This window comes from Camponotus vicinus, unplaced genomic scaffold (assembly GCF_025532165.1).
Source record: "Camponotus vicinus isolate PSW18456_S1 unplaced genomic scaffold, iyCamVici1.0 SCAF_11, whole genome shotgun sequence".
In the NCBI taxonomy this organism is placed as follows: domain Eukaryota; kingdom Metazoa; phylum Arthropoda; class Insecta; order Hymenoptera; family Formicidae; genus Camponotus; species Camponotus vicinus.
Genome location: NW_028141947.1, coordinates 3,048,182 through 3,063,157, shown reverse-complemented (window position 1 = coordinate 3,063,157; position 14,976 = coordinate 3,048,182). Strand labels below are relative to the sequence as shown.

The following is a 14,976-nucleotide window of genomic DNA, read 5'->3' as shown; positions in this document are numbered from 1 at the left end:
TCATTATATTCTCTTATATACGATACTGTAATATTATATTCTAGTGTAAATAAGTTACGTTTTTTCATTAACTTGTTCAAAGACAATTTACCGATACAATCTCGTAATAATATAGTTTATAAAATTTCATTTGAATGTATATTGTAAATTATAAAAGTTCTCAAATTTTTGGTAAAGGAATTTACTACTTTTAAATAGTATAAAAGAATTCAAATATATATATTTCTAGATATATTTATATTCTACGTAACGGTAGCCTCTTTTGCTTTAGACCAACGCGAAATAGACGGCTCTGCCTTCTTACGGCGCTCGATCGCTAGCACGAATTTGGAGTGGGACAAACGGCACCGTGCTTTGCTATTACATACCGTTTCTCGATCGAAACGTCTGTTAACGACCTCAGAAGTTGTGTGTTTACATGACACACATATTTATTACAATATCGCGTACCCCAAGTGTTGTTAGTCTTTGGAAGTTTCTCGAGATATTAAGAAGTCATAACTGTGCATATATATTTTTCTTATTACACTGATGATAATGGATAAAACATTGATTTATTGCGGCTAATTCTTATAAGAGGACATACATTTGCATACATTTTGCGATATATCTCAATATACAGAGTAAGTCGTTAATTAAAATTAAGTACATCTATATGTTTGTTTTATTTCCATTAAACTATTACTAGAGACAACGTTGTATTTAATTTGTCCGTTTGTTTTTTCCAATAAGAATGTTTTTACAGATATCTAAGAAAGTAGTATCATGTTTGTAAAACGATTATTATGTAGCAGTTTAATAATCATCGTATCGGTCTTTTCATACGATTACCGGATAACTGAACTATCCGAAGAAGGCATATACAGGCAATCATCCTATATATCAGCGAAACAATATGATATCATTCTTACATCATATGTTAAAGAGGATGCTTTTGTCGGCAACTGTAATATTAGTATTAGGATAACACATTCAATTCAAAGAATACAATTGTATTTAGACATAAAACGTATTATCGATACAACAGTGGTTAATGATCCAATAAAATTTAATTATTATGGAAAAAAGATTGTTTATGAACCGGTAAAACCGACTTGGTATGATAATAGGAGGAACATTACCGAATATGTATTCTTGAATTATCTATTAAAGGGGGATTATATCATACAATTAAACTATAATATAACTGATACAGGCCTAAAAAAGTTTTATAAAAGAAATGAAGGACAATGGTAAGTAACTGTTAAAATATTAAGTATGTAGTAATTACAGGATGACACAATCCTGGTACAACATTCTATTTATTAAAAAATGTTTTCTAAGAAAAGACATTTATATAAACATGTGCCTATCTGAAAAGTTTTCATTCCTAATTATATATTACTTAAGATCTTATTGTTAGTAACAAATTTTGCAATTTATTATTATTATTATTATTATTATTATTAAAATGAATGTAAACTGCAAATAAAAATCAATTTAATTAAATCAGCAATAATGCACGTCTTACACAACATTTTATCATCAACAGTCGGACGAATTCAAATATTCCGGTAGTGTTTTGAATTGTTTTCAAAATCTAAATAATACAATTCTAAAAGATTTATGTTTATGTTTTCATAGAACTTGTTTATTTGAAATTCAAAATTTTGGCAAATATTTCATTTTTATACTAATAACAAACTTTAGGAAATCATTATTAATATTTAATGAAGCCTATTACCAAGGCGTTTATAACATAAAATTAATCTATAATATAGCTGATGACACAGATGTAAAAAATTGTTATAAAAGTTATAATAATTCGGAACGAAAACATTTCCAGACACATGAGTTTCGTATGAATTATTTGTGATGAAATTTATATGAATTTTTTTGTTCGTACATATATATTTCATAGAAGTCACTAACAAACTTTGGTTAGATCATGAACACTTACTCAATTTTCATAAACACTTTATATATAAAATTAAATATAAATATATAATATTAAGTATACATATAAGCTATATTTATGTTGTTTCATGTATTTAAACATGCACATACACGCACACATAGTACTATTCAGAAATTATTTTCGCTATAATATGCGAATAACTAAAAACATATATATGTGATTCATTTAACAAATTATCACTAAAATATGCAGTTTTTTTAACATGTATAAAATTATGTATGGAATGGTTAAATAATATATCAATGTCAATAATCACAATATATTAATTAAAATCAATTAAAAGAAGTCATTATTCTAACATTGTGTAATATAAAATTTATTTTAATTTTATTGAACGAAATTATTTTTTATTTTAATTTTATTGAAATTTATAATTTTAATTTTATTGAAATTTATTACTTATAATTTTGATACTAAAATATTAACTATTAAATATTAACTATTTATTTTGTACTTGTATATTCTAAAGTAAACATTTCATGACCATTACGTTTTACTAATGTCAAAATACTATTAAAATTGTTAGATTACATAATGTTATACAAGATATAGAACAAAAGAGTAAAAAGAACTCTATGCCATAATTTTCTATATATATTACTCTTATATATAAATTGCATCCGTACATCTTCTCTTTATTCAATTTTTAATATTTCTATGTAATTGAATATTGTCGAAAATTTATTATCATTAATTCATATTTCTAAATGTAGTTAATTCATATTTCTAAATGTGTCATAGGTTGGCCACATATGTCGATACTATTGGGATCCAACACATGATTCCACGTTTGCCCGAATCTATTTACGTTTCACACCCCTATAATATTATTATGAAACATCATCAAAATTATAGAGTTTTATCAAATATGCCGATACAAAAAATAGAAATAAATGATAAAAACATGACAATGACACATTTTTATACGTATGTAATGCCTAAATATTTTGTATTTTTGGCTAATCGGACTAATATATCTTTTATGCCTGGTCCAAGTCAAAGTATAGTCAATGTTGATATGTGGTGTGGAATGCACTGCGCATTTGCACACAAAATTGTTCAAAATATAACTCTATACTTGTTTGATAAATGGAAACGCCTGAATAAAACTTGGCAAATAAATCATGTTGCAATTCCGGATTTTCCGGAAAACGAGAGCTTCATAAATCTGGGTGTTGTTATTTATAGGTAATTATATAATTAAAAATGATTAATATGTTTCGAAAGATGAAAAAAGGATAATAATTGTTGGTACCTAAAATTATCTACATATCTTTTGTCTATTTTCAAAATATTATTTAAATATATTTTTAAAAATAAGTAAAATTGTATGAGACAATAAGAGAAACATATCCGAACATTTATTATATCTTTAATCTGTCAATTTATACGATAAACAATATTAAAATATTATATATATTTTATAATTACAAAATTAAAATTATAAATTATAAATTAAAAACATAAAATTAAATAACGTATTATATTCAAGTTTTCATATTCCTTATCGATCAAAATTTAAAAAACTTTATATACATATATATATATATATATATATGTGTGTGTGTGTGTGTGTGTGTGTGTGTGTGTGTGTGTGTGTGTGTGTGTGTGTGTGTGTGTGTGTATGTGTATATATATATATATATATATATTGGAAGCATTACATGTATATCAAGTAAGTATCGCATTATTTTGTGATGAGTCATTCATACGCGCAGACATTATAAAACATTAATATATAATTAATATGTTAATTTATAGAATTATTTAATTATATTAAATTTGCAAGCACAAAATATTTTCAACAGTAATAAGCTTTCTATAAAACATTTTTTTTTTAATTTTCAGAGAAGCAGATGTTACCTACATTGAGAATGTCGATTCTGCTGCGAGTAAAATTAAAGTTGCTCACTTCATAGCCCATAAAGTAGTACAGGAATGTCTTTATTATGAAAATCCACTTTGGTCGTTATCCTCTTCGTTAAATGAGGCTGTTGTCGCATTTCTTGGATTATATGTCATCGATAAGGTTAGCTTAAGCATTCTTTAGCGCAAAACTTGCTAACTTGCAAACAATATGATAAATATACAGAGTGTAACTGAAAAAGCGCCCACGGAGCAAATAGCTCAACTTAACTCAACAATACCGCTTTATTAAGCATTATAGAAAAAAATGGTTCAGGACTTTTCGACTCAATTTTTAATCAGGAATAACGCTATTTGCTCCGTGGGCGCTTTTTCAGTTACACCCTGTAGATTTATCATATTGTTTGCAAGTGAGCAAGGTTTGAGTTAAATATAAAGATATAGATACATATATAATTTAAAAGCTCTTTATAATTTTAGCTTTATCATAGCGTATAAATTTTTTTTTGCGAATTAGAATATTACGCGAAGATTCTATATTTAAAAAGAGAAATGATAATTTTTTTATAAATGCTAATATTATTAAGTAAGTTAGTAACACAAACGTAGATAAAATAATATAAAATATTCTTACATTTTTGTGTTTCTTTTATTTGTCAAAGTCACTATTATATTACATTTGTTAGACATCTTTAAATTGTTATATAAAATAAAAGAGAAATTATCATTCAGATTGCATAAATTATAGATAAAGTTATTATAAAGTTAAGCATATGTATATGGAAATTGTGTAATAAGATAATTTTGCTATATTTTATAAATAAGAAATATTTAATTTAAAAGTTATATTGTGTAGCCATTTTTGCTATTATTAATATTATTTTTGAATTATTTATTTTATATTTTAAGATTATTTTAATATTATTTATTTTATATTTTAAGAGTATAAGTAATAAAGTTTTTTACATAGAAAGTAGCAGCCCTAGTACATATTGCTGCTGTATGTAAATCTAATATTAAATGACTAAATACATTAAAATTATTTTTTATAGGTTCTCCCAAATACCCGAATAATAGACTTGTTTGTGGTACAGTTTCAACAAGAATCCCTTCATTTTGATAATGAATATGATACATCACTTTATAATACATCATTGAACAGTGCTTTCAAAAATCCCCGTTACATTAAAGGTAAAGATATAATTAAAAATTGAGTTTTGAATATGCTTAAAAAGTTAGGCGTTATATGTAAAACTTATATATAGATTTAAATGTGTAGGTCTCACTATTTAATATTTACACTGTAATAACTCGAGAACAGTGCGTTTTGGAAAAAATTTAAATAAAAGTTGTAGGGTTTGGAAAGAGAAAGAAGGTAGGAATATTAATATATATTGGACTATTTGAATGTAGGTGTCAAGGTCATGTGAAGGTCAATTTAGTTCTTTTTAATGAGATTATCTTAATTTGTTTACATAAAACAATTGCTTATAATATTCCACGTAAAGAGTTATAAGGATAATATATCCAAAAATTGAGTAATTTACACACAAGATATTTTATACTTTAAATTTCCAAAATTTTACATAAACCATAAAATATTTCATAAAATATTTATTTTTCGATTATCTTACATTAATATTCAAATCAATGAATGCACACAATGAAAAAAATTAATTAAAATTAATAAAAAAAACACATAATTATTCTTAAAAAAAATGTGTAGCTGTATGTTGCAAATTCTTCACATTATTTTGTGTATAAAAATATTGAGGTAAGATAATTGAAAAATAAATATTTCATGAGATATTTTATAATTTAGATAAAATTGTCAACATATATAAAATATAAAATATCTCATAAACCATCCAATTTATGACTCTTACTCTTACAACTTTTACATGGAATATATGAGGAATCATTTTATATAGACAAATTAGAGAGAGGGTAGTCTCATTTTGAAAAACTAAATTGATCTTCACATGACCTTAACACCTACATCCAAGGTCCAATTAATATTCTCTAATATAATCCTCTTTCCCTCTCCAAACCCTATAACTTTTATTTAAAATTTTTCTTTTCCAAAAGCAATGTTTACGAATTGTTACGGTATGAATGTTAGAGTGGGACACCATGTATATATTTCTAGCAGGTATATTTAACTACACATATATATATATATATATATATATATATATATATATATACAGGGTGTCCCAAAAGTCCCGATACAGTCGAATATTTCATAAACTATGCACTTTAGAAAGAAATATTTCAGACAAAAGTTGTGTAGCTTGAAGGGGGCCATAAGATGGTGGCAATGATTTGACCTTGGAGAGTCATTTGAAGGTCACGTGATGGTCACCGTCAATTTCTTAAATGGAATCCTCTATATTTTATTACATATTCTTGTAGCTTATCTCGAGGACTTTCCAAAACACTATAATAAAATATTTTTCCCTCAAGTACTTTTTGAGTTATAAGGCTTGAAATCATTTCTTAATTTTACATAAACCGTAAAATATCTTGTAAAATATTCATTTTTCGATTATCTTACCTTAATACTTTTATGTACAAAATAATGAGAGGAATCAATTGGTGTAAAGAAAACACATAGTTGTTTCGAAGAAAAAATATGTAATTTGCAATTAACAATTACATTTTTTTTTTCGAAACAATTATGTTTTCTTTACACCAATTGATTCCTCTCATTATTTTGTACGTAAAAGTATTAAGGTAAGATAATCGAAAAATGAATATTTTACAAGGTATTTGTAAAACGGTTTATGTAAAATTAAGAAATTATTTCAAGCCTCATAACTCAAAAAGTATTTAACGAAAAGGTACTTAATTATAGTGTTTTGGAAAGCTCTCGAGATAAGCTACAAGAATATGCAATGAAAAATAATAGGTTCCATTTAAGAAATTAAAGGTGACCTTTATGTGACCTTCAAATGACTATCCAAGGTCAAATTCAAGGTCATGGTCATACGTCCCCCTCCTTGCCCAACAACTTTTGTATAAAACTTTTTTTATTATTTCGCTTACCGGTCGAGTTATTCTCCATTAAAGGTTAAAATGGTCCACCCTGTATATACAGGGTGTCCCAAAAGTCCCGGAACGGTCGAATATTTCATAAACTATGCACTTTAGAAAGAAATGTTTCAGACAAAAGTTGTATGGCTTGAAGGGGCCATAAAATGGTGTCATTGGTTTGACCTTGAAAAGTCGTTTGAAGGTCACGTGAAGGTCACCTTCAATTTCTTAAATGGAACCCCCTATTTTTTGTTACTTATTCTTGTAGCTTATCTCGAGAGCTTTTCAAAACACTATAATAAAGTATTTCTTCAATGAGTACTTTTCGAGTTATGAAACTTGAAATAATTTCTTAATTTTACATAAACCATAAAATATCTAGTAAAATATTCATTTTTCGATTATCTTACCTTAATACTTTTATACAAAATAATGAGAGGAATCAATTGGTGTAAAGAAAAAACAGTTGTTTTTAAGACAAAATATGTAATTTGCAATTAACAACTCCATATTAGTGCCGCGATATTTTCGCTGAGGAAAAATTGTTTTTAAATTGGCCAGAGAATCTGCCTTTAAAATATCAAGCGTTAGTTTCGGGACACCCTGTATATATATAATTGTAATTATTATTAACTTATATGTATTATTATCTTATTTCTTGATATAAATTATGTAAATGTAGGATCCAATGTATTGCGTGTGTTTCCACATGTGGTTAATGAAGAAATATTTTGGGAAACTATCCGCATATATGTAAAGAATAAGTAAGTAATATACTGTACTACTATAATTACTGTATTACAGAAAACTAAATATGATGAATGATTGATTATATATCATAAAAGTCTCAAATTTTATAGTTATTTTATAGTTATTTTTATTTTAACTTACATCGTATCTTACATACTTTATTATTAACCATACACAATTTCTTTTACCTTCAATGTCATTAAATATTCAAGATAAACTTACAATTTACACATATACTTATCTTTTAAAAATAATCAAGTTAGGCTATTCCTATAGTTAAATTATAGTTTAAACTATAGCATATCAAATATTTATGGAAATTATAAATCATATGATTAATTACGTAATTATTTATATAACTAATTAAATTAAATAAAAAGTATAATTAACGTAGCAATTTTATATATTATGGTAATATTGTGGTAATTGTATATGTTGCTTATAATACTTTTGACACTTTAACAATAAATTTTGCAAAATTTTGTAACTTTAGCAAGCCTGCTGCCAATGTTGGTGAAGTTTTGAAGCACTTTTCGTCTCCACAAATATCTCTAAACAATTTAGTACTTATATGGAAGATAACTAATTGTTTGAATGAAATATTATCACAAAAATATTATCTTGTATTGAAAATAACACGAGAATATAGTTCTCCTATAGAACGGATACAGGTATCAATGCACAATTTAAATAAATTGGCGAATTATGAAATACCTGTAACGTATACTACACAGACGTATCATAATTTTACTGGTACTTTAAATAATACTTTATTGTCCTATTTTCTGACTTTTGGATTACGTTTGAAATTTAAAGAGAATGGCTGGATACTATTTAACATACAACAAACTGGTAAATATGTAACAAATTTATCACACTTTATAATGTTTTTAACATAATGAAAATTTTATATTATTTTAATTATATACATATAAGCCTCTAAATTATTTAAACATTTTTCACTTGTTATATATTTAAAACGATTGACTGTAAAATATAATAATAAGTATTCTGCTACTCCCTAAAAGTGAATCAGTGTATTATAACTGAAAAACAGTAAATAGTCACTCATTATAGCAGTTATAAATACAGCACTGTAAATCACTAATATTTTACTGAAAGAATTAGTAATATTGACTGTTTCAATCAGTATTAGTAATATTTTATTTATATTTATTATATTAAAAATTTTATTTCATTTATATTACTTATTTATATTACTATTTATATTATTACTACTTATATTACTTATTTATATTACTATTTATATTATTTTATTTATATGCATGTTGAACTTGTTATATTAAATACATAATGAATGGATCATTTTTGTTTATTCGCCGGATATTGATTTGTGTCCGACTTATAAAATCGATTTAATATCTGAAGTTCCTCTGTTCAGATTGTATCAGAAATTAAATTGAAGTAATATTTTTAATTTTATCTGTCGCCCTTTGCAAACTTTAATTCTCATGACTAAAACTTAAATATGAAAGATACACTGAAAAAATTGTATTCTCAATTTAAGAATATGCCACTTATCTTTAGAATATATACTAAAATAGGTGCCAAGAGCATCTCTTCTTGGCACCTATTTTAGTACATATTCTAAAGATAAGTGGCATATTCTTAAGTTGAGAATACAATTTTTTCAGTGTATAGCACATCGTAGCGGTAAACGAACGAACTAGCGATTACTGGTTTTACAGTGAAATTTACTGGTTTTACAGTGAATTTTGCTTTCACTGACCATAATCAGTGAGATATCAGATGAAGTAACAAAAAATAATCGTTTCCACTGAAGGGGGAGGTCAGTGCAATACTCGCTGACTTGCTTCTCTTGTCAGTGAATCTTATTTTACTTAAAATTAGTGATATTTTCATTGATTCACTTTTAGAGAGTACATTATCATTTGTAATAAAGCTAAATACTACTTTTTGTATAATATTCAATAACAAAGTTATTTATTCTTACAAATATATAGTAAATTTGATAATATATCTTCTGTGTTAAATTTAAGTATGTAATTTCAGAATTTCATTAAATTTCTGCAATTTAAATCTTCAATAAAATTGTGGTTGTTTTGATATTGTATATTGTTAGGCATGGATATTTTAATTAAAATTTAATTACATCAAAAACTTTCCTTTCATTTTGCTTAAATAGCTTTTTTAAATGCACAATATAATTCTTTAAAGTAAGATATAATTTATATAGATGAATGTATATATAAAAATAAGAATTTTTTTATCTAATTAATAAATTTATTATTTGATAATTTAATCAACTTATTTATCATGTTACAAACTATTACAGATCAATTTTATTATCAATTTTATCATTTTGACCATACATACATTTTGTATTACATAGCATTATTAAATAGCATTTTGTGTGTGCATGTGTGTAAATTTTAAGCTACATGATTTTAAACCATTTATAACCTACTGTTTAACACAAAATATAATGATTATAGAAAAACTTTTTTATTTTAATTTTAGATTATGTTTTTATATGAATATATAGATAATAACAAATAATGTTATGTAATATAATGCAAATTGATCATTATTTATATAATTAAAAAATTGGTTTAAATTTATATAAAATTTCTTGTACAACTATTATATATACTCAATTTTAGTGCAAAGTAATTTCATATATATAATATTTTACAATCTGGTTTTCCTATTTATTTACAATTTTTGATACATTTTTTTATCTGTGTTAATGTATAAAAACAGATACTTAGGCCCAGTTCAACAGTGGCCAGTTAGCTTAACTAGTAGTTAAGTAGTGATGCCAACCACTGAAACAAAATTCGGTAAGCTATTTACAAGGTTAGATTTTGACAAGTTTACTCGTCCAATATCTTCAGCCAAGCCTCTTCTTTGTCTTTAACACTCACAGCATCAGTCCGCTTATTTTCTGTTATCAATTTGTATTTTTGTATTAATGATACAAGTACCAGTTTTTCCTCATGACAAAAATTTGATGTTCGTATACGATTTGTTTTGATATCCATTTTCGTTTTGCGATGAGGTATCGTAATGAGAACGAAGCTGAATATTAATTAAAATAGCTTGTAAATAGCTTACCGAATTTTGTTTCAGTGGTTGGCATTACTACTTAACTACTAGTTAAGCTAACTGGCCACTGCACTGAAAAAAAGGCTTGGTTATAATAATCCAAACTTGATAAATGTTACCCACCGCTGTGGTGAAATAGTTTCAACTAAACGTATAGGTGATTAAGACGAAATTATTTAATTATTTTTAATATTTAGTGAACTCAATTAAACGTAAAATATTTATAACTATTTTTAGAAAATGTTTATAACTATTACTAAATATTTTGTTATTATTATCATACTTGATGATAAAAACTAAATATTTCAATAAATGCATTACTAAATGCATCTCATAGATTTACCCAGAATTTTTTTTTAGTGTGTTGAACTGGGCCTTATATTGACAAACCTATTTGAAAGAATTATATCGTTATATATTCATTTGTTATCGATAGGATATTATCGAGTCAATTACGATATCGAAAACTGGCGAAGAATTACAAATTATCTAAATTCTGAAAATTATATGAAAATACATGTTCTCAATCGTGCCCAAATTATCGATGACACTTTCCATTTAATGATAACAAACCAACTTAATTCCATTGTATTCTGGAATATTACGAAATATCTATCACGAGAAACAGACTACGTGGCATGGTATCCCATGTTCAAAGTTTTGGAATATCTGTCCAATATCTTTCTATTTCGGGAACCAATATATTTTAACATCAAGGTAATAACAAATATTATAAACAATGTCAACAGTAATGTATTAAATATATTAAAACGCTTTAAACATATTACTTATTACACATATTAATATTGTGTGCATTTATAACAATAATTATTAAGTGCTTTCCGAAAAGATACATACAATAAAATACATGCAGACAAAAAAATTTGATTACGATTTTTAAATATATTTTGGATGAATGATAAGTATCTATTTGTAAATTAATATTCGAATAGAGTATGTATTAATTATAAAAAGTTGCAGAGGAAAATAGAGAAAAATATGAAAATTGTTACCATTTTTAATCACAACATGATATTCATAATGACGATTTAAATATCATTAATTTTTAGATAGAAAATTGGTAGGAAACATATATGTACATTAGTTATTTGTGTGTTTAATACACACACAAACAGTTAAAAAGTTATTAAATTATATTATACATATAATGTCTATAAATGTCTACATGTATGTCTATATGTCTACAAAATATGCATTTTTGTATGTATATTTTGATATGGACATGTGTGCATGCGTTAAGCATGTGTGAATGTGCACGTAAGAAAAATTCAAATTTGCATAAATACGTATACAATATAAGTATAGCTAATAGATATCTTTATAAAAAGAAATTTAGAGTTGTTTACCAAGACAAAACGTTCTTAATATATAAAACCATGTAAAATACATTTGCGCAAGATATCTTTTGGTATGGCAAAATATAATACAAGAATCGAAAAATATAAAATTTATATCAAGTAACAATATAAATACATATAAATATATATATATATTTATATATTTAGGGGCAAATGCTAGACTTACTAAACGATTTGCTTGATAAACTTAAATACGATGAAGTTTCTAATGAACACGATCTTACAAAGAATTTAAGAATGGAGGCTGCGAAATGGGCATGTAATCTTGATGGTCGCATATGCACAGAAAATGCCCGACATAATTTAAATCGACATCTCGCAGATCCCGAAAAGAACACGTAATTTTTCTTATATTATTCTTTATATTATTTATATATTACTTATATTATTATATTATTCTCGGTCATTTTAATTTAATTGTTTTGTAAATACATATGCAATGTTTATTTCATTATTTATATATCAAAATTTAAATTTATTATGTTATGTTATGAAATTATAATTTGTTAAATTATTTAATCAAAATATAAGATTAATATGTGCAAAACTTTTATATTAGAATTTGTTTTTTGTTAAATCTCGTAGGCTTTTGCCATGGTGGAAAGAATGGACATACTGTCAAGGTTTAAAAGTATTGCACTATTCTCTTAGCAATGAAGATTCTCCTTGGTGGGGAGTATATCGTCTGGGAAAAGAAAAATTTAAACCTAAACTTTTAAAATTTCTCTCTTGCCCTGAGGATTCACAATTTATCAAAGACTATCTAAATCTAATAAAGAATGATAGTACAACATCGATTATGTTTTTAAAAGATTTTTTCGATAAAGATTATATTAATTATTTTCTTTTTACTATTGCGAAGCATGCAAGGAATCCTGTAATACTCAATTTCATATTACATAATCTTGAGCATATAAAACCTAAGTAACACAGTTTTCTCTCCGTAAATATATATCTATCATTCAACAATTTATTTGTGTATCAATACATTTATTGTTTTACTGTTATAGACAAGTCAGCGAGTATGCAACGTTTATTATTATTATTAATCATGTGTATTCCAAAAATCAACTCGAAAAGGTAAAAATTGCATGTGCTTATGTACATATATATATGTAAAATAAATAACCATGATGCGACATCAAATATTGCTGTTTAATATCATCAAAATGATCTGTTTTAGATAAACGAATTGCTAACAGATAAATTTTTTAAAGTACCGCAACTTGTATTAAATCAATGTAAGAAGTTATGGTTTTTTGTGAAAGAAAAAAATACGAAAGTAAAGGTAAATTTTATGAATATCATTATACTAATATTTCATTTATTAATCATTGATCTTTTTGTTTTCATACAGAATATATTAATATCACAGTATCCCAAAGTAACAAGCAGAAATTAATGTCATTTAATTTTTTTGATAAAATAAACATATTTTTATTTCTAATTTCCGAAAATACATTATTTTGGAAATATGTAATTTTTAATGAATAAAAAAATGGGAAAGAATGAGCGAGCAAGCGAAAGCAAAAGAGAAATATAATTTCTTTACTTGGAAATTTTAGTGAAAATCGATTTATATAAATTTTAAAAAGAGAATTTACAAGCTTCAAATTTAAATCTTAGTTAGTCTAGATGTTCAGCTCTTAGTTAAATAAATTTAAATGTTTTTCAATATGATTGAGAAAGTATTACGTTATGTGATTCGCATTTCTTTAATATTACACGAGCCATTTGATTATTAAAATAAAAATTTAATAAAGATGGATAAGTTAAGAACAATTAATGCACTTGCTAGATATAACAGTTATAATATTATAATATTATAATGATATTATCTCTGTGACAGCTGCAGTTCATATAAATTTCTAATTTTATTTTAAAAATCTCTAATTCTAAATTTTGATTTTTATTTGTTGAAAGTTACTTGCAAAGTATTATTTATAAGCATTCCTTGCAAACAAAAGAGTTGTTAAGTAAAATATAGTGCAACACAATGCACATAATATAATACAACACATAGTACAATAGAGGAATGATTTTATTCTCATTCTAGCAAATTTGTAATTTTCATAATCCATAATTATTATTTATTCCTATTATATTTAAGATTATTATTATTATTGTATGTATTATATATATGTATTAAATGTATTAATATTATATATATATGCACATACACGAGATAATATTTAATATAATATTTAGTAATATTTATTATAATATTAAATATAATATATATTATAATCTGTTTTAGACAAGCAAATTAACAGAATTAGCAGAACATTTCATATGTATGCAGCAATATATTTCAAATATTGAAAGCAAGATACAAATGCGCTTTATCGAAATCAAAAGTCAACAGAATTACTTTCAGAATTTTGTCAAATATCAACAATAACCGTTTAATAAAAGTAACAATTGTGACGCGAATACATCTATATATATTTTTTACAAATAGCTTTCTATAATGTTTATATTTTTCGATTTATTATTTATGCTTATGTGCGTTAATAATATATAATTAAATGCACGTGCATTTACAAGGATTCATTTTAGCCTGCAATGCACTGATGTTTTTATTTTCTTATTAACATGAAGTAAAGTAAAGTGTAAATAATATTCATAATAATAACATATAAATAATTATAATTAAATTATGTTATATTATAATTAAATATATAATTAAATTAAGTGTAAATTATGTTCATAATTTTAATATATAAATAATTATAATTAAATTATGTTATATTATATGAATAATTTTAATTATATTAAATGAGAAAGTATGTGCAATATATTTAATATTATATTATTAATGTACTAAAAACGTATTATCTAATTTAAATTGTATTTGATTTGTTCTATATTTGTAACTTTATTTGTTAATATTTATTA

The 14,976-nt window shown here is 24.6% G+C and overlaps 1 protein-coding gene across 1 annotated transcript; it reads left to right on the top strand.

The window, feature by feature from the left end:
- Nucleotides 1-540: 540 nt before the first annotated feature.
- Nucleotides 541-14,479, top strand: LOC145961225 (aminopeptidase N-like). The gene is made up of 13 exons (XM_083081220.1): nt 541-623; nt 746-1,232; nt 2,699-3,145; nt 3,806-3,986; nt 4,876-5,014; nt 7,542-7,623; nt 8,103-8,461; nt 11,136-11,416; nt 12,226-12,416; nt 12,664-13,002; nt 13,089-13,158; nt 13,262-13,366; nt 14,336-14,479. The coding sequence occupies exons 2-13, from the start codon at nt 766-768 to the stop codon at nt 14,477-14,479; spliced, it is 2,805 nt and encodes a 934-aa protein (XP_082937346.1). The 5' UTR covers nt 541-623; nt 746-765.
- The last annotated feature ends 497 nt before the right edge of the window (nt 14,480-14,976 follow it).

What these genes read in the sequence shown, in the direction of transcription:
- LOC145961225 (XM_083081220.1), top strand. Translation starts at nt 766, where the DNA reads ATGTTTGTAAAACGATTATTATGTAGCAGTTTAATAATCATCGTATCG. An exon ending in GCAGATCCCGAAAAGAACAC is followed by an intron (nt 12,417 to 12,663) that starts GTAATTTTTCTT and finishes TAAATCTCGTAG; the next exon opens with GCTTTTGCCATGGTGGAAAG. An exon ending in CTTGAGCATATAAAACCTAA is followed by an intron (nt 13,003 to 13,088) that starts GTAACACAGTTT and finishes TTACTGTTATAG; the next exon opens with ACAAGTCAGCGAGTATGCAA.